At 39.6% G+C, this 20,738-nt stretch overlaps 1 protein-coding gene across 1 annotated transcript in view; it reads left to right on the forward strand.

Annotated features, from left to right (window-relative positions):
* The first annotated feature begins 399 nt into the window (after positions 1–399).
* The window catches only part of LOC140235479 (centrosomal protein of 135 kDa-like), a 40,272-nt gene continuing 19,933 nt past the window's right edge, over positions 400–20,738 (forward strand). Inside the window, exons 1-16 of the mRNA XM_072315507.1 lie at positions 400–458; positions 2,378–2,506; positions 2,950–3,231; positions 3,784–3,934; positions 5,176–5,450; positions 6,454–6,603; positions 7,255–7,347; positions 10,000–10,062; positions 11,450–11,623; positions 13,604–13,681; positions 15,198–15,349; positions 15,682–15,797; positions 16,133–16,343; positions 16,887–17,055; positions 18,765–18,875; positions 20,009–20,194. Of these exons, the coding sequence (XP_072171608.1) occupies positions 408–458; positions 2,378–2,506; positions 2,950–3,231; positions 3,784–3,934; positions 5,176–5,450; positions 6,454–6,603; positions 7,255–7,347; positions 10,000–10,062; positions 11,450–11,623; positions 13,604–13,681; positions 15,198–15,349; positions 15,682–15,797; positions 16,133–16,343; positions 16,887–17,055; positions 18,765–18,875; positions 20,009–20,194 (2,391 nt within the window). The 5' untranslated portion in view covers positions 400–407. The remainder of the gene's footprint in view (positions 459–2,377; positions 2,507–2,949; positions 3,232–3,783; positions 3,935–5,175; positions 5,451–6,453; positions 6,604–7,254; positions 7,348–9,999; positions 10,063–11,449; positions 11,624–13,603; positions 13,682–15,197; positions 15,350–15,681; positions 15,798–16,132; positions 16,344–16,886; positions 17,056–18,764; positions 18,876–20,008; positions 20,195–20,738) is intronic.

Here is a 20,738-nt window from a genome sequence, read left to right on the forward strand (position 1 = left end):
CTAGGCACGCCAAGTGTTAGAGCATGTGTACGCACATCCGTACTTGCAAATTCATATGGCGTCCAGCTTGTTATCAGTTAAATACCACACTAAAGAGCAGTATAATCGGCGAAATTGAGGTGAAACGATCGTCGGTAACCCCAGGGTCCCGATGTATGAATAGAGCGGATCACGAATAAAGCCGATCGTACACACACGCATGTTGAAGAGGGGGTCAAAGGGCACAATGGCAATGCGGAGGGGGTAAATTCAGTTAGGATTTGAACGCAAATACGGTCGATAATGAGATCGGCGAGTGTATGTATTGTCGGCTGCTTGTGCTTGCTGTGTGGCTTGGGATTTTCGGGAAGGCTTGTCGAGTCATAATTCGCTATCATCGAATGTGATCGAACCAGCAACGGTTAATCATGTCGGATCGACATAGCAGTAGAAGGAAGTCTGTTAGAACTAGGAGTCGAGTGAGTATGCTATTCGCGAGAATTTGTGTGCATTTTTAATCAAAATTCAACGTTCCCATCACCGCACCGTCTGTTTTTCGCACGCCGCTATCCCACCTCCCTGGCCCATAAGTGCGTGCCTTCTGTAAAGGGTGGTCTTCGTTCGGTTGACTTGTGCCTGGGTGACGCTTGCGGCTGACGTCTGTCATTGTTCCGTAGAAAAGGCATGAATAGAGCTACCCAACCGACTGTACTGGAATGGAGGCAGGTGTTCTCAAATTATGCAGACGGCTACTGAGATGTCAATGTAGCTTACGTAAAAATAACGGCTACAGTACACCGTCGATATTGTACCGAGATTTAGATCTACATGTTGGGTTGTTAGGGAGAGCAGAACGATTGCTAACAAGTTAGATTTTCTTAGTCTAAACAAACGGGCGCAAAGTAGAAACTCCTAAATTAACAAATCTAGTCTCTAACCTTAGGCCTAGTAGAAAACTACCGTAGGTGTAAACAATACATAAGTCAAAACGGAGTTCAAAAAATGTCCAATCTAAGATGGTTAAATGCTTGCAAGTACAAGCAAGTGTTGAGAAAGGAGAAAGGACTCAATTAATGTAAAGAACTAACGTTAGAATCTTGGTAGAAAGGTAAGTTGTCCTTAGTGGCTTGAGATGATGTGCGGCGCCGAGATGATCTCAACAAATGAAGTGAGCATCAATTGGTGTTTGGAAGTTGAAATGTCCTCTGCCTCTTCTGCTGCAAGATTTTGTCCATTCATTAACCATACAGAAACTAGATTAGAGGTTGCACCCATGAAATCTAGCATGCATGTACATGTACTAGGCCTATGATATGGCAGGTAATGTGCTGTAAAAGCTGATTTTACGAATGAGGAGGTCACAGACATTTTTACAAGATGTTGTTTTTGCAATTTTGGCTGTCGTAAGTGCACTAATGCCGTTGTTCACTCCCTTCTTGCATCAGATGGCCATTTCACACATTGTTGAATGTGTGAAATGGCCCAACAGTGATTAGCAAAATTCACAATTTTAAACTAAACTCTTGTGAAAATAACAGCTTTTACAGTACATTTAAACCTGCTGTAGTAGCCATGAAAAAAAAAAAATTCCTCCCCCGGTCCAAGAGAGAGGCCATATTAAAGACCTTGTCTATAGTGACCACCTGTCTATACATACTTCCTCTTTTCTTTTCTTTTTTTCTATCCCTTTGTTGGTCACTACAGACGGGTTTAACTGTACTCTATTCTTCTTCATATTGGAGTACAGAGCCCTCTTCCTGGCATGGAATTATAAGCAAAGTAAAGGTCAATGAGGCACATGTTGTCACATAGTATGCCATTGCACTGACAAGCTTGCCAACTCAATGTTTGACATTTTGAAGTACAGTGCACTCCCGTTATAACAAACACGGTTATAACGAAATTCCGGTTACAACGATGTAAAAATTTAGGCCGTAACATTATCCACTCTATGTATTTCTATTGTTTATTTGTTCGGTTATAACGAAATTTTCGATATAACGAAAGAAAACTGCCGGTCCCGACGACTTCGTTATAACGGGAGTCCACTGTATTGCCAAACTTGCATGATTATGAAACTTCTCCATCGTTTGGCATTACAGTAACATTAGAAAGCAATCACATGATTTAACATGGCTGTTTTTTGTTTTTTCCAGATGAAGTTTGATGATGTTCTCTGCTAAATACATTGTATCATAAGTAGGGAGAATTTCAAAATGGAATTCTGAAATATGTTTGGAAATTCTACAGTGCTCAGCTGATTGACAGCTTGTATCTCTCATGCAAAATAGAGTAAAAGGCATGATCCTAGTACATGTTCAGTTTATGAAATTGTGTAATGTTTCCTTCAGCCCATTCCATTTTCATGTTAATGAACTAAAAATTATGCTTTTTGCAGGTGGATAACAGGGACCAAGAGATATCGAGACTTAGTCGTCTCCTTGAAGGAGGCCGCCCTCTAGAGGTAGTGTCTACAGAAGCCCAGAATCGCAGCAATGAGAGGCTCATATCACATCTCAACATCCAGGTAATGACAGCAACAAAGTGACTTTACACCATCCTTTCACTATCCAACAATTCAAGCGATAGAATTAGCACTATAACATAGCAAAAATTGAATATTTGTTCTTGCACTATAATGACATTGAAATTAACATAGCATTTGTATGTTTTTAAAAAATACATTGACTAATTGTATGTTTTGTTTGTCATGTCACATGAATCGCTAAGTTGTTTGCAACATCCAATGTATTCTGCAAAAATTTCAAAACTTTTTGCATTTCAATTGACAGAATTACAGAAATATTGAAAATACATTTGAACAAAAACTCAAATTGAAATGCCAGTTATACAATACTGGAGCAAATTAGGAATAAAGCTGAGGTGATAGTCAGTGTTATGAATGTGTTGTTCTTTATGAAAAAAATGTGTGTTTTTTTTTTTTCCTACTGCCATGCATATTTGGAACAGATTGAATACCTACAGCAGGCAAACCGTGAGCTTGAGAGGGAGCTGAAAGACTCCAGACAAGCGAGGGAGGCGGCTGTTGAGGAGAATATCGTTCTCAAGGGGCGCAACGATGAACTGGCCGGCGAGCTCCGCGATGTTGACCGTCTGGCCAAGCGGCTGCAGGCTGACCGGGACAGTGTTATGGCTACAGCTGACAAGGACATGATTGAGGCCAAGACAGAGCTCACTCAGAGCACCAGGGAAATCAAGGAGCTAGACATTGAGGTGGAACAGCTGAGACAGGTAGAGCAATTCATCAAAGCCTTTGAATGACTTGGAATTTTTTTTTTTTTTAATTCACTCTTTATTTCTGATTCAATATATAAATGTAAAAATACATGTGAATATGGGCAAATTGTACAAGAAGTGTAGTTTGAAAATGATGAAAACACTGACAAAAGCGAGATTATGAAAAAGACCAAAAAAAAAAAAAAAATGGGGAAAACAGATAGCATAGGTTCATAAAGTACAGAAATTCATTATCATTGTGTGTGTGGTTGTTTGGAAAATGGTATGTGCGTAGAAGGCCAGAATAGGCTTGTTGTGCATACCCAGCATTTTAAAACCACTCTAAATATTTGTGATCTCGCATCGCAAAACGAACAAAATATGTCATTAATCCAATTTTATGTAAGGATTCAAAATATGTGAAATGGGTCAACTGCAACTTATGTTGCAACTCCTGCTGCAACATAAACCAGTCCACATCATTGATTTCTTTTTGAGATTTTGTAGAGAATTCAAGTAAGATGATGACTCTTCAACAATATTTGTGTTTTTTTGCTTATAATCCAGGAGAGAAAGAATCTACTTGATGATATTGATACACTGAGGAGTGAGGGAGCAGCCAAACAGCAAAACATTAAGAGGCTGCAGAACCTGGTAGACAAAATCCAGGAGGACAAACGCAAGCTCAGTGAGCGAGTCAACAAGCTCACAGCAAATGGTAAACTACATTGTACTGAGCTTCGGGGCTCCCTTTTCACAAAGCATTGTACATCAGTTGCTATGGCAGTTGTCAGGCAACAGCCACTCATCCCTGAGAGTGAAGCCATTCTGTGGTAACTTGAATAATTGAAATTACAGTTGCAAATTTCAGTTTGAAATAGGGACCTACATGTAGTGGAAGGTTTATGTTTGAGAGAGTGACTCCTAAAATCATACTGTTTTCCTATGTCTGTCATTTTGTTGTGAGGTAAAAAGTAAAGATATGAATATAAGATACCAGGCGTCTTCACTCATAAAGTAAAAAGCAATGAAATTGAAGGGAAGTGACAATTGTAAATTAGGCAGATTTTTATAACTTTGTTCTCATTTTCATGCCAGTATGCTCATCAAGTAAGGTGGACCATGGCTACCTTGTAATAGCAATTACAGCCATGTTACTGTGGTGTTGTTGACATAGTTTGTATTGCTGACAAACAACAAGACTATTAAACAGTCAGTGTTACCAAGCAAATTGAGATGAAATCTATCACTCTCTTTAACTAGAGAAGCACTCTGAGAGTGCAGACCTCTGCCAAGCATGCAGCTCATTTCCACTACTGATCTTGTTCTTCTATAGAGATATCAGTGATTTCCACCCATATAGCATTGTGTGCTGAAATTCGCCCATTTCCCAATATAGAAGCCTTTGTTACGTCATAAACCCTCAGCTGCACGGCGCGCCTCGCCCTAGCAGAAACTAGAGCACGCACTTTATTGCGCGCATGCAAACCTCGAATACGTGCAGCCTGAACTCCCAAGTTCATTGACCCTACCTGCCAAAATATTAAAAATCCTTCATAAATTCCCCAAAATTCTCGGATCACTACCAAAATTTAATCATCTGTTACTTGTATCATTCTTAACCTTTCCTGCAAGTTTCATTCCATATCTGTTAAATACTTTTTGAGTTATTTTGCACACGGACAAACTAACAAACAAACAAACCAACAGTAACGAAAACATAACCTCCTCCCTTGGCGGAGGTAATTAAGTGAAAGCACATTTTATGTAATATTTTCAAATTCAGTACCATACTGATGCATTTTAATTCGAAGAATATACCGGTAATTTGTACATGAGAGGGCCTCAGCATGTGTAGGACTTACTGTTAATGTGAATTAAAAGGTTAATTTGGAGCTGGTTTCGTGGGATGTCATTAATAGGGGACATTGATCATTCCTGTCTTTACTTGCTCAACAGAGAGGGAGCTCGTGCTTGAGCTGGAACGGATGCGTAAAAAGGTCGGTGGCAAGGCGCGAAAAGAAGCCCCACCCACCAAGCTGGACAGCTACACAAAGGCTCTGGAGGAGGAGAGAGACTACTACAAGGGAGAGGTGGAGGTTCTCAACCGCATCCTACGCAACAAGGATTCCAGTTCCAGTGGGGCCAAGGACCGAAGCCCCAAGAGAAGCCAGAGCCCAGGGAAAGGGAGTAGGAGTGCAAGCCCTAGCCGCTCCACCAGTAAAGACACAAAGGTCTGCACCTTCCAATTCCTGTGATTTCATGTTTAATGAGTATTGACGTGTAGTATTTTGTCCAGTATTCTATAAGAACCTGTGAACTTCGCACTCCTGTCCCTTAACCATTATTGTGCTTTTATTGCCAATTGGTGCAGATATTTCTGCAAGAAAAAAAAAAAAAAAGAAACGGGACAGAAATTTAAAAGTCAAAGAAATGTTTGGCCATAGCATTAGTTTTCTGAGTTTGTGTTTCTCTTATCTCTATTCACCATCAAATACCCCAGATCTTTTCTTCTTCTTTTCCTGCTGTCACTACAGCATCTTGCAGATTTTCCCACACAACAGTGCTGTAAGAGTGAAAATTCTTGTGGTGTTGAAATTTTCGCGCATTTCGCACAACCAGAAACTAGCGCGAAAATAAAAGCACATGAATATTTTTGCTTGCCATATGTTCCGGTACTTGATGTCTTGGTTTCCGTGGAATTAAAAGCACACGAAACTCTTCTTACCCGGCTGAGCGCGAAAAATAATTCGCATGAAAATATCCACTTTTACAGTAAACTATTATCCTGCCTTCTTTCATCAGCTTAATTTTGAGTTTGTGCTTGTAGATTGCTCTGTAAGAATGGGGTTGAGGTGTGCTGGGCTCTATTCACTTCACTCATACTATCTAGAAACTTACAAAGGAACCCTGTACTGAGCTTTACCTAGCATCATGCATTTTCAAGGACAGATGAAAATCCTGTTGTGCTTTTATATCAAACTACTTGTAGTTTTCCAACTGGAAAAAGAGTGTTGCATGTTCACAGGTTATCATAGTAAGCCACAAGATAGAGTAAATCTCACAAAATCCACTAGGTGGGACTGTTGAATGGTTTTTATAGGCATTGAACTAAGTGTATAACAACCAAATTTGAGAAGGAAGTATAAAAGTTGGAGTAAAATTGTTAACAAGTTTTTGCCATGGGAATGAACACAACACACAGTGGATTAATCAAAATGTATTTTCTGAATTTAGACCGATGCCCATTACGAAGCCATCATCCGGGTATTGGAGGATGAACGGAACTTTTACAAGAGAGAATATGAGACACTGAAGGCCCTCAGGGCTGCACAGAAAGCCAGCAGCCCCCTCTGCAAGGATAACATATCTGCCATGAGAGATCTGGTGAGTTCTTGCTACTATCTGTTGTTATCAAGAGTACTAAACATTCATTCATGCAGTCACACAATTGTCTGAAATGTAAGTATGAATAAGTACTTGCATCATCCAATAGAGAATACACGGGTGCCACTGTTTTTACCCACAAAGTAAAGAATTGGGCAATGAAATGAATACAGATAAATGAACATGGAAGGCTCCTGCCTGAAGTTTTGCTTGAAGAGCTAAGTTGACTCTTATTGCCATGTCATCAGATCAACAGTATTGCTAAGACTTGGCAAGCTTACTATGATCTGCATTTGCATGGTAGTGAATAGTTCTAATACGTACAATGTGCAGCAACAACTACTAAAGTAAACCATGTTGTTTGTTTCCTTCTACAAGATGTTGAGTCCTTTTTTTTTTTTAAGTTACTGGCAAAGAGGCAGGCACATACTTAGGAAGACTTTGCAGTACATCGAGCTGACAAAAATTAAAATAAGGCATTCAAGCTGTTTAAACAATTTTATGCATTTTTTATAAATTGTTTTGCTTATGTTGGGATGAGATGTGGGATGAGCAATGGTTTAGCCAAAGATGATCAATGGATACTGTAGCAAGAATTGTATTAGTGATGATTAAGTAGTGATTATTGCTTTCTAATATCCTCTGTTCCAGAGGATATCAGACGAAGCAGAGATGCTCAAACTCAGGAGGGAACGTGACGACTTGCAGTCTCTCCTCGACAAATTTGAGAGGCACATGGCTGAGGTAAGTTATTTGGTTAACCCCACATTTGTCACCAACAACTTCACATGACATCTGATTTACAGGCAGTGGCTGGTGATGTTCAAATACCTTTACAAGTAATTGGCACAGAAATCACTCTACAGATTATTGTATTAAATCATCATTGAACCACTGCAGCATGTATAGGGGAAAATCTCCTGCTTTTCCTCTTTCTTCTTTTTCTCTTCCTCTGTCTTTCCTTTTCTTTTTTTTTTGATAGAAGAAATGAGAAACATCAATATCGCTTCTAAATTGAGCTGTCATCTCCTTTTTCTTCTTTTTTTTATATACCCAGTCCTTTTCTTATTTACGACATGATGGATAAATTTTCATGTTTATTAACCAGGCTAGCTCCTTTTTGATTGCCTTACCCATCTTCAAAGGTGTCGCCTCAAAACGGGCAAAAGAAAGTAAAATGGAATCAATATTTGATAAATAATGTGGATTTACATTGCTCTATGTTTTGCTTTCTTATGTCCACATTGTACTACACCAAGAATGTCGGGGCTTTAATACTTTCAGTTCATGGGTTGTTGTTTTTCTTGATCAATATGATGAATTAATTGTCCCCGCCGAACGAGTTCGAGCAGGGGACTATGAAACGGGCTCCGTACGTGTGTGTGTCTGTGCGTCCGTCCGTGCGTCCATCCGTGTGTGATCAAAACGTTAAATTTGCTACTTCTCTGTCATTTATGAGCCAATTTTTATTCTGTTTGCTTTATATGATAGCACTACATGGGAGCTTTGAAATTTCTACACAGAATTTCAGTTGTGACCTTTGACCTTGACCTTTGACCTATATTGTACATTTTGCTACAAAATGCTACTCCTTCGCCATTTCTAACCCGATTTCGATTCCATTTGCTTTATGTGATGGCACTAGGTGAGGGCTTCAAAACCTTTACACAGAATTTTGACCTTTGCCTTCTTTGACCTTTGACCTTGATTTTTGACCTATATTGTACATTTTGCTACAAAATGCTACTCCTTCGCCATTTCTAACCAGATTTCGATTCCGTTTGCTTTATGTGATGGCACTAGGTGAGGGCTTCAAAACTTCTACACAGAATTTTGACCTTTGACTTCTTTGACCTTTGACCTTGACTTCTGACCTATATTGTACATTTTGCTACAAAATACTACTCCTTCGCCATTTCTAACCCGATTTCGATTCCGTTTGCTTTATGTGATGGCACTAGGTGAGGGCTTCAAAACTTCTACACAGAATTTTGACCTTTGACTTCTTTGACCTTTGACCTTGATTTTTGACCTATATTGTACATTTTGCTACAAAATGCTACTCCTTCGCCATTTCTAACCAGATTTCGATTCCGTTTGCCTTATGTGATGGCACTAGGTGAGGGCTTCAAAACTTCTACACAGAATTTTTTTTTATTTTTTTTTTTTGATTTTTGACCTATATTGTACATTTTGCTACAAAATGCTACTCCTTCGCCATTTCTAACCAGATTTCGATTCCGTTTGCTTTATGTGATGGCACTAGGTGAGGGCTTCAAAACTTCTACACAGAATTTTGACCTTTGACTTCTTTGACCTTTGACCTTGATTTTTGACCTATATTGTACATTTTGCTACAAAATACTACTCCTTCGCCATTTCTAACCCGATTTCGATTCCGTTTGCTTTATGTGATGGCACTAGGTGAGGGCTTCAAAACTTCTACACAGAATTTTTTTTTTTTTTTTTTTTTGATTTTTGACCTATATTGTACATTTTGCTACAAAATGCTACTCCTTCGCCATTTCTAACCAGATTTCGATTCCGTTTGCTTTATGTGATGGCACTAGGTGAGGGCTTCAAAACTTCTACACAGAATTTTGACCTTTGACTTCTTTGACCTTTGACCTTGATTTTTGACCTATATTGTACATTTTGCTACAAAATACTACTCCTTCGCCATTTCTAACCCGATTTCGATTCCGTTTGCTTTATGTGATGGCACTAGGTGAGGGCTTCAAAACTTCTACACAGAATTTTGACCTTTGACTTCTTTGACCTTTGACCTTGATTTTTGACCTATATTGTACATTTTGCTACAAAATACTACTCCTTCGCCATTTCTAACCCGATTTCGATTCCGTTTGCTTTATGTGATGGCACTAGGTGAGGGCTTCAAAACTTCTACACAGAATTTTGACCTTTGCCTTCTTTGACCTTTGACCTTGATTTTTGACCTATATTGTACATTTTGCTACAAAATGCTACTCCTTCGCCATTTCTAACCAGATTTCGATTCCGTTTGCCTTATGTGATGGCACTAGGTGAGGGCTTCAAAACTTCTACACAGAATTTTGACCTTTGCCTTCTTTGACCTTTGACCTTGATTTTTGACCTATATTGCACATTTTGCTACAAAATGCTACTTCCGGCGGGGACATATATTTCTACTTTTCCTTGTTTACATTAGGATTATGCTGTAGTTAGTGTTTCGTGTTACCATGTTTGAAGGATCACAAATAAAGTGTACACTTTACATTTGAAGTTAATACTTGCACACGAAACTCCATGCAGTGCATTTTGTACTTGATGGCGTATATCCCTAACTCTGACATTCAAATGTATGCCATCTATGTTTCTACTTTTCACTTATCACATTGATCTTCACTCTTACAGATCCAAACTAATGTTAAAGTGCTGACATCTGAAAGAGACAAGGTCAATCTCTTATATCAGCAGGTAAGAATGATTCAAAAGTTCCAATTGTTCTTGCATACATGTATCAGTTCATACACTACCGGTAGTGTGGATGTATTTGAAAAAGACAAAACAAAAAACATGCATGTGTATCACATCAGTAGATTACATTGATATTGCATGGAGAAATCTCAATAGAAAGCTTGAAGTATATAGATGAATGACGACAGTAGTGTGTTTAGTTTTGAAGTTAACATGCCAAGGAGTGATGTAAGGGAAAACTGCAATATTATGACATAACATTATTCCACTCTAATGTACTAGATACTGTAAAGGTGGAATTGTTGTTGTTTTTTTTTTCGCATTTCGTGCAACCAGAAACCAGTGTGAAAATAAAAACATGCTAATATTTTTGCACGTCGTATGCGTTCCACTATTAATGTCTTGATTCCTGTGGAATTGAGAACACACAAAATTCATCCTGCCCAGACAAGCATGAAAAATTACTCAGCACAAAAATATCCACTTTGACAGTATCAGTGAACAGTATCTTGACACTCTCAACATAGAGAGAGAGAGAGAGAGAGAGTCTGCAGTGTTACTTTCCAGCAGTGAATATCGTGTAATGGGCGGTCGACCAATCAGAGAGCAATAATTTTTATGTGTTGTTATTGGCCGTCATGTTCCCGCTGCTCCATACATGCGAAAGACGGAAAGTGTATTCTCCTTTTCCCACACCAGAATATATACCAGTGGTATAGTCTTCATTTCAATGACTTTTCTTTCCTACAGTGCTGCACTAGATTTTGATTGAGTGGTATGTATTTGTCTATAATTGAATGACGTAATTCATTCCTAAATTTAAAAAACATATAATGGCCCGAATTCACAAAGATGGTACAAATGAAACCATGGTTTAAACCATGGACAAAATCTATGGAGCGCCAAGTGTCATTTCATCGATGAAATGATTATTTTGTAACGAAATGACAACATTTTGTAACTAAATGAACATTTCGTCTACGAAATGATAATTTCGTTAACGAAACGGTTATTTTGTCAACGAAATGACCAATTTCGTAACGAAATATTCCTTGCGACACTTGGCGCTCCATGGTTTTTGTCCATGGTTTAAACCATGGTTTCATTTGTACCACCTTCGTGAATTCGGGCCAATATGTCAAACGGGCGCACATACACACACACACACACACAACGGGCGCACGTACACACACACACACACACACACACATTGTTATGTACAGTGTATAGCATCCCTTGGCAGCTAGAGGTGGAATTGCAAGTGTTGCAACTGATCAATGGCATATATAACAATCACTGGAATGTAAAGATAAAGGTATGTGTTGAGAAGATAACAACAAAGAAATATTCAAAATAGATGAGAGAGTGCATACTGTGAACTTTGCAGGCAAACGATGAGCTTCAGAGATTACGTCAGGAAGCGGTCAAGTCACCCAAGTCCTCCAGGGCATCCCTGGCAGCCCAGTCCATTGTCAGACGGGTAGGCAATGAGCGCGATGATGCCATCGCTGACCTCCGCCGCATGACCACCGAACGTGATAGTCTGAGGGAACGCCTGAAGGTGAATTGCTGTTTGTTTTGGGACTTCGCCATATCTAAATGAGAAGGTTAAATCATTGCATAGAGCCATAGGGAACTAGCAAGTTGTTTTTCTTGTCTGCTCTGTCTGGCAAAAGTTTGATTGCTGACCGTGGCCTGCAGCCAGAACCATTTGTCTTGATTTTCAGTAATAGAATCGTATAGAACACAAAGCACGATCTCACACAATCACAGACCTGGATATCACTAGACATCCCATTTATGACATGTTTGCTTTCTTTTGTTTCCAGTATCAACACTATATAATCTTTCCACAAGGAAGTTTGTAGTTTGTAGTGTGTGGCTCTGTTGTTATTTTTCATACATTTATTTATTTTTTGAAGATGGTCCAAAAGCTTAATGGCACTTTGAGTGACTCTAGCTAGAAGGCAAACTATGTATATTGAAGAGTGTTTGTACATAAAATTATCCTCCTTGTACTTCCACTTAGCTTTCATAGCTTAATGCTTAATGTGGGCAAGAAAGAAAAAAAAAATTCAGATATGGGTCTCGTTGTCTATTGGCAACAATTCAAATATGTAATTCCCATTTTCTGCTATTTTGAAATCTTGTGCAAGTTGTCTGAACATTTTCAGCTGTAGAATGTGTACTCAAATTTAGTGTTACTGCCAATATAAGGATAAGCGATGTATCTCAACTATGCAGTCTGGTTTCACACTGAAATCAGAAAAAGATGGTGAGGAAGATAGATATTCAGTACGCTAAATTTTGTTTTGCACTAAGAGAAAGTATGTGAACAGAGAAATAGATTTCCTGAGTAGCTGTCGCAGCTGCTAAGGAGCCCTATATCATGTGTATTCAAAGTAAGACCACACCGTTCATGTTGTCAAAGAACATATGTGACCGTGCATCACAAAATGAACAAAAAGTCGCACCCCTTGATTTTACGTGAGGATTCCAAAAAGATGAAACGGGTCAACTAACTCAATATTGAGTTTTTCATATTTTCTGAAAGAACTACCCTTCTTCTACATTATTCCTAAGTTTGGGATCATAAAATGAATGGGAAAGTGCATTATCAGCAGTTTTTTGTACAACTCTTTTTTGTAGAGTAGTGAGATCAGGTATGTCTTAGAGGCCCCTTTTCATTCCTTGATAACCCTTTGCACCACTCTTCACTTTCAAGTCTGATAACTTAAAGGGATAAGGCTACTGCTTTGAAAGTTGCAAGTTATCATGGTCAGAATGTGTTAATAAAGCATGTTTAATTTCAAATTAATCTGATTATCCCTTCATTCTTGTTGCCCCAGTGGTTTACATCATGTTTTTTGTCCAATTCATCGCACAGCTAGCACGGTTTGGTCAAGATTAAGCGCTTGAATAGACAGGTAGACCCTATACTTCAGAGCCTCTTTTCTCATTTCACACTTCTCTAGAGTGTGTGCTTTCTTTCCAATATCTAGATAGGTTAGGAGAGTCCATTGCAATTGAGCTATACATTATTTTAAAGCTCAGAGTCTGCTCTTTCAGAAACTGCTCTTAACTAAAAATCCATGTCTGCCGACTTTTTGTTTGTTTTGTCATGCAGGGTCACATATTTAGGAGCAAATTCACTGAATTGGTATTGTTATACTTTTAGAGTATGTAAATGGTCCCAGCAGAGCTGGCAAATAGTGTGTGTTTATGATATTAAATTTTTTCTGCATCTTAAATAAACACAATATGATTTTTGAAGTATGATTTTTTTTTTTTTTCCCCTTGAAATTTAACTAAACTTTCATATCTTGTTCATGGATATTTTTCTTCAGAATGTTTTGTGACATGCAGAGTTTGGCAGCCCAGTTCTGGCCATAATGTTCTGTCATGCATTGTAAACCTGTTGAAGACTAGTCCCAAGTACACTCGGCTAGGTGTCTGTGGGAAATGCGTGTTATAGCAAAATCAGGTCGTCCTCAGTGGGTTAATGTTATCATTGAGGACTCTCTCCCCGTCCCTTTCCCAGATTTCTACCGACACTCACCTAGGTGACAAAGCCAGACTTGAACAGAGAGTGGAAGACTTGGAGCTCCTTCTACAAAAGGTACTTTGCAGCATGTGACTGACTGTATGAGAAAAGTATTTGTGGAGTGTTTATATGATTGTCGCTCTCACAAGGTGATATCTTTTGCTAGCCAATGCAGATCTCTATGTTTGTTTAGATATGTCATCAGAGACTGAAACTGAGTTTAAAGGGGATGGCTAGTAACTGATCAGTGGGAATACTGGGGGATGATTGTTCCAATCCTTGTAGGATTCATCGAAGAGTACATTATATATCTATTGTTGTGTGAAAATTATTTTCTTCAGAATGGTCTCGTATTCAAGTAATGTGCAGTTTAACTGCCCCGTCACTGTACAGGCATGCTAACTTGGAATGTTATTAAACTGCACTTGAATATAAGACCATTCTGAAGCAAATAATTTTCACACAACAATAGATACATGATGTACTCTTCAATGAATCCTACAAGGATTGGAACAATCATCCCCCAGGATTCTCACTGATTCCCAATGATCAGTTACTAGCCATCCCTTTTAAAGTGTGACTCAAGCAGGTACTGCAGTAATCCAGCTTCACAAAGTCTTCCTTTGTAGTGTGTGCACAGAGCACCAACACTCAACTCTTTATATGCCTCAGTATTTAGCTTTATTACCAAGCTTTTTCATCAGCATCCAGTAATCCATTCAAACTTGACCAAGTTAAAGATTAGCCAGCCCACTCAGGTGTAGCAATGTGTCTCAGTCCAACAGAGAGACCACTGGGATACAAAGGGATTATTGGGATTGCAATCTCTATTCATCAGCAGTTACACTCTAGATACCTGTGCCAGTTAGTGAAGCAAACACTCCAGGTTGCATACCAGTCAAAGATCAAAGCACAGTTAGGGTTCAACAGTATTTTCTAACACTGCACATTGTTTTCTCCACCCATTCATTGCATTACGCTGGCACTCAGGGGCTATGTTATGTGTCACACAGATTCACAAGTGTGTGAAAGACAGTTGTTTAAAATTATATGTATGTATACACATACAACTTTGTATCTATGTAGCAGGATTGTGCTTTAATGTTGTAACACTTCATTTTGTACATATTTCTTTGATAATGTTTACTTGGGTGAAAGTCACTTTTGAAAAGTGGAACAAAGTGCAACGAGATTCAATAAACAAGTACATTGTACTCATTCTCGATTATAATGATTGGTTTAAGTCAATGTTTGTGACATTTAAATGTACAGTAAAGATTTAATTTAATTGGTTAAGAGTAATGTTAATACAAAGATAAAAAACAAGAACAGAAACAGTGATAAGGAGAAAAAGAGCTTCTGCTGAACCATAAAAGTAATCAGACATTCAGAGAATTTGAAATTCCACATTGCTGCAAATTTAGTCATACATTGAATACAGTGTATGTGATGTATAGACTGGGGAAATGGCTAGATATGGTGACCCTATTAGTACCGGTATTTAGATGTGGTGCTCTGTGCAAGATGATATCTTTGATGGTAGAATGATAAACAAAGGAGATCATTTCTTCCTTTCCCCCCTTGGCACAAGGCGGAGCAGGAGCGCAACAGCAGCCAGTCTCGGGTCTCCTCCCTCCAGGCCATGATAGTCACCCTGGAGGAACAGGTGCGCACCCAGGTGCTGAGAATTGAGGAGGCTAAGGAGGATGCCTCAGCATCCAAGGCCCAGGCCTCCAAGATGAGGTTTGTCGCACATCATGCCCATTCCTAACAAACGCAGAATCTGCTGTCCTGTCCTTACACAAATGTTAACCCTAATCTGAGCCTTTTTTAAAATGATGAAAAGCAAGCAACTTAGTTTGCTGTAGATGGAAGCCCCCTTTACCATATCAGATGTAAGCCTCACCAACGTACCAATACATTTAATCCAATGCTCACTTGTGGTGACAGAATGGCATATGGCAAGCTTTAGCCCTTACTCGCGTTTATTGCCATTTCATATAATGCCCATTTCAAAGAGATGACCCACTAACCTGGTCCAATGTCATCATTTTTTGGCCAACGTCCACCATCAGGTTGATCGCAGACCAGACAGAGCAGTCAGTGGAGGAGTACCAGCGCAGACTTCACACCAAGTCAGGTGACCTGCAGGTAGCCGAGGAGAGGATCGTGAGACTCGAGGAGAGAATCAGTAAGTGGACATCTTGGCTTGTGATTTGTTTGCAGATGAGTTTCATATTGTATGGCAGGAAACTTGCAATCTCCTCCTCACCCTTCATTTCAACGTTTCATCCTTGCCTGGCAATCCTGTAGTCACATACCAGGTACCAAACTCCTTTGAGATGCTAACAGACTAGCTGCTTTCTAGGGAACATTCAACTCTTGGATAAGCAGAATTGTTAAATGCAAATTATATCGATGGGAAATGTAGGACACGTACAACCTGTATTGTAATCCTGTGTGAAATGAAGATAATGTGATGAAAAAGATGTGCTCATTATTGTGCAATGCATTTCCCAAACCCAGCGGACATGAATGCCAACAATGCGCTCCTTAGGGACGAAATCAATGAACTGAGGGGGACGGTGGCTTCCATCGACCGGGAAAAGGACGCTCTTCAAATGGCTGTTGATGAGAAAACGGAGAGGGTCATTGACGTGGAGCGGGATCTGATTGAGAAAGGCCGGACCATCGGTGATCTGAGGGCCACCGTGCATGACCTAGAGACCAGGCTTGAGTGAGTCGCGTAGCTGGATCATTCATAGAGGATGCTGCTGAGATATGCAGTTATACTAAAATTATCCTGGAATACATGAGCATGAGGTCTTTTGTCCTTACTTCCAAGTGAATAAATGGAAGGCAAGCATTTGATGATATGAATGTTACAGAGATATGAATGTGCGATATGGTTAGTTCCCCCATCCGCCAGCGGTGATGTGATGATCAGTTGAGCCCTGTTTTTAGCAAGCCGCATGCAATTCACTCTCACGTGGAAGATTAATCGACACCACTTTGGTCCAATTTGTCGATTTTTGATAATCGATTATGAAATATTACGGAATAGCTATGATCTGTTATGTGCTCAGATTGCAATACTGTTGCCCTACTTTTTTGGTCAATATTTCACATTTTTTTGCCATTACCCAACTGAAATTGTGTTATCAAAGCATTATTTCTCACGTTTCTTATGGGATGCGTATGTGTCCATTCTAGAACAAATATCGTCAGTATCTGCAGGCATATTGAAACTCTGTTTTACCTTTAATATCTGCCTTTTTAGGCAAGCTGTTAGCGATCTCGGTAGCAAGGATCGGGAGATCCGCAGCCTGCGCCGACAGTTGGACTCCACCAGGGATGAGCTGACAGATGCCTCACGAGGCCGGGATGTCACCATCAGGGAGAATCGCCGGCTCCAAGAGGACCTTGCCACTATGACCAGGGAGAACCAGGTAAGATGACTCTCTTGAACTGTTCAAATTTGTCTCAGTATCTCCCTGTAGTGCAACAATTGTCATTTGTTGCTTGCTGCAACATTAAGCTTGATCACTGAGAAATAAGATCAATGGACATGAAGATTCATTGTTGATTTTGTATTAAAGGACAAGTTCACCTTCATAAACATAAGAATTGAGAGAATGCATCAATATTAGTAGAACACATCAGTGAAAGTTTGGGGAAAATTAGACAATCGATGCAAAAGTTATGAATTTTTAAAATTTTTGCGTTGGAACTGCTGGATGAGGAGACTAATACAGCTTGTGATGTCATATGCGTACAACAGTATAAAGAAAATGTAAAGAAAATTCAACATATTTTCATTTTTGTCGCATAATTAAAGAGCACTTGACTTGCCTCTTTCTAAAGGCAGGGGGAATAATATTACCCATAACATATGTGACCCGCTACAACAAAATGATCCTAAAGTCGGGCGAGGTCGATTATTTGAAAATTGCATGACACAATTCCCTAATCTTTCTGCTTTAAATTGATATATAACACGTCTTATAAAAATAATCGGCTGCGGAGATATCGATGTTTAAAAGAGAGCATGTCAAGACGTCTTGGAAATCACTCTTTCGAGAAAAGCGCCCTAAAAGTTCTCCTTGCGACGCAATCACAATCAACAGACACGCAAGTCAGTATTCACCTCCGGACAATAGAAGTTAAGCCCTAGCAACCCCCTGAAATGCTCATTCAAACACAGCGTCGGCGGTCTCCTCACCGACCAATCAGTGACCAGGATGTCAGGAGAAGCGGCGAGGCATAGCGCAACCCGCCCGCACGCACCAGTCGACTGGGCAGTGTGCGAGCTTCACGCTTCGGTTAGCGGCAAGCAGCAAACTGACCAATGAGATCACTCTGGTCGTTGTTAGGGGCGGAGCCTATGTGTGGCGCTCAATCCAAATGCTCGAACCAGTTTCTGCTTCGTTGAAACGCCAAAAAACATGGCCCAGAAAAACGCTATTTTTTGGTCTTTCCTTTCGTCATTTTGCTTCAAAATTTCGACAGATGATAGAAGACATGTCAGACTCTAATAATATGTCAAACTCAGAAAATCGTAAGTTTTGACCAATTTTGATGCTCTAACTTCAAACTCGATTTTCATGGCTTCGACCGTGCGCGACTTTAGGACCATTTTGTTGTAGCGGGTCACATATGTCAGTAACGAGTCAAGGAAATGTGTACTTTTTTCAAAAGATGAAATTTTGTGAAATTCTCTTTATATTTTCCTTATATTATTGTACTCATATGACATCATACGCTGCAGTAGTCTTCTCATCTAGCGGTGACTGCACAAAAACTTCAAAAATTCATGATTTTTGAACGGATTGTCTGATTTTCCTCCAACTTTCAATGATGTGTTCTACTAATATTGCTACATTCTCTCAATTTTAATGTTTATGAAGGTGAACTTGTCCTTTAAAGAGATAGTTTCTGTCCATGGCATGGTGAAGATTGTTGATTGCCTCTAGTCTATGTGTACTTTGCTTTGCAGGGTGGTGAATATGAAGTACCGTGGTTTGCGTAAATGTGAATATTGTGTGTTTGTGTCTTATTTGGCTGTAATATGAATATCAGTCACCTAGAGTACTGAGAATATCAGTTGCAGTAATGGTTAAAATCTGTTTCACCTGTCATCCCTCTCTCCCCCTGTCAGACTGTCAACCAGGAGCTGGAAGTTGCCATAGAAGAGAGGTCCACGCTGAAGACCCAGGTCCAGGAATACATCGCAGAAGTGGCCCGTATTGAAGACCTGCTGGCTGGCAAGGTGCTGTGTCTGTAGCAGTAGGCAAACTCTGAATGGCAGGAAGCTGTAAATCTGTCTACCTTTCCATTTATCCCAATATCAAACAAGAAAAGCAAGAACTTTTTTACAGATGTATTTCCTTGATGTGAAATAGAGTAGTAATGTGGCTGTTATTTCATTGTCATTATTATTACTGTGTGTGTATATATACACTTTGATATGTTTAATTTCTTCCTTTTGTTGCCTCCTCCTGGTACACCTTTCAGGGCTCACTGTTTGCTCAGCCACTTTTTATGCAACAGGAGCCAGACACACATGGCTTTTCAGTTGTCCATCTGTCTGTTTCTGTGTTGGTCTTTCTGACTGTCTAAATGACTTAGGTAGATAATACAGAACATTAGCTGTCAGAGTCTCAATGTACTACAAAAGTAAGTACATAACAGTTGTTCATGAATTAGATTTTAGGAAAAAAGTGTATGTTTAATCAGTGTAATTTGGGAATATTCTCATTCTGAAGTGTTGTGTAAATCATTCAGAGTAATTTTATTGGGTTTGTATGTAGGTTGAAGGTCCAGTTCACCTTTGGGAGAAGTGATTTTAAAAATGATCAAGATATCACATTTGATGCATATGTGTAGGTCTGTTATATCACAAAACATCTTATCATACACAATTTTCGCGATAAAGCCTAAAATATAAGAGGAGATATCAGTGTTTTTCTCAATAAACCGTAACTGTATAAGGTTTAGTCTTGAAACATTTTTATTATAACTATTATTCACATTTTGTGTATTTAACACTTAACACTTAACATTGATTATACGGATTCAAATTTTTACAGTGGTTGTTTCTATCCCTAACTTACATTTTAGAGCTATTTTAAAGCACTAATGCTGGGATTTTGTTTCATCTGCAAATGGTAAATTATGCCTTTAAAGCATATAATGCTGTTTAGTGTAACCCATTGAGGACAAGTCCCGAGTATACTTGGGCAAGTGTCTATGGGAAATGCGTGTTGTAGCAAAATCAGCCCGTCCTCAGTGGGTTAATATTGACAGAAATTGATAAAAAAAAAAAAACAGGCATGTGAGAGTGTTAAGATAATGTATTTTACTGTCCAGTGATTTTCCCTGCCTGTTTCTGTGCGTACCCAGGAGCGAGAGCACCGCGACCTGCTGGACAACTACCGCTCAGCCACAGCAGAGGCTCAACGCTGGGAGACGGAGGCCACAGAGAGGACCAGCGAGTCCTCGAACATGCGGCTGGAGCTGATGGCCAAAGACACCGAGATGAAGAGGATGCGGGAGAGAGTGGACGAGATGGAGAGGGAGATACATGAGGTCAGTCTTGACCAATGGCAGGACACTTATTCCTGTGACAATTGCTCTGGTCTTTTTTTTTTCCAAGGATTTAGGGGTAGGGTTGTGATAGGGTTTTAGGTTTAGTTTGATGTGAGGATTAGGATTCCATTGGGTTTATGTTTGTGGGAAGAATTTATAGGGCTTTTTACACTTGTGTTTCTTAACCCCGGACTTTCTCTGACCCAGGATTATCGTTAGTCCCGTACCAATTTTTCAGCTTTTTACACTCGCCAATTAGTCCCGTACTATCTCTTGTCCGGGGCTAAGGAGAAAACTAACCTTTTTACACTCATATTTCTTAGCCCCGGACTTTCCAAACCACATGAATATTCATAATTACGCTGTGTACTGTACACGTACACGCACGCACCGGCAGCACTTGATTACCTCGTTTCTGATTGGTCAGTGAGGGTCGGACTTCGTCTCCGTCGCTTAGCCCAGGATTATTTTTATGCCTCCGCCAACGAAGTGGCCGGAGGCATTATGTTTTTGGGTCGTCCGTCCGTCCGTACGTACGTCCGTC

The sequence above is a fragment of the Diadema setosum genome, chromosome 11 (assembly GCF_964275005.1).
Source record: "Diadema setosum chromosome 11, eeDiaSeto1, whole genome shotgun sequence".
NCBI lineage: Eukaryota > Metazoa > Echinodermata > Echinoidea > Diadematoida > Diadematidae > Diadema > Diadema setosum.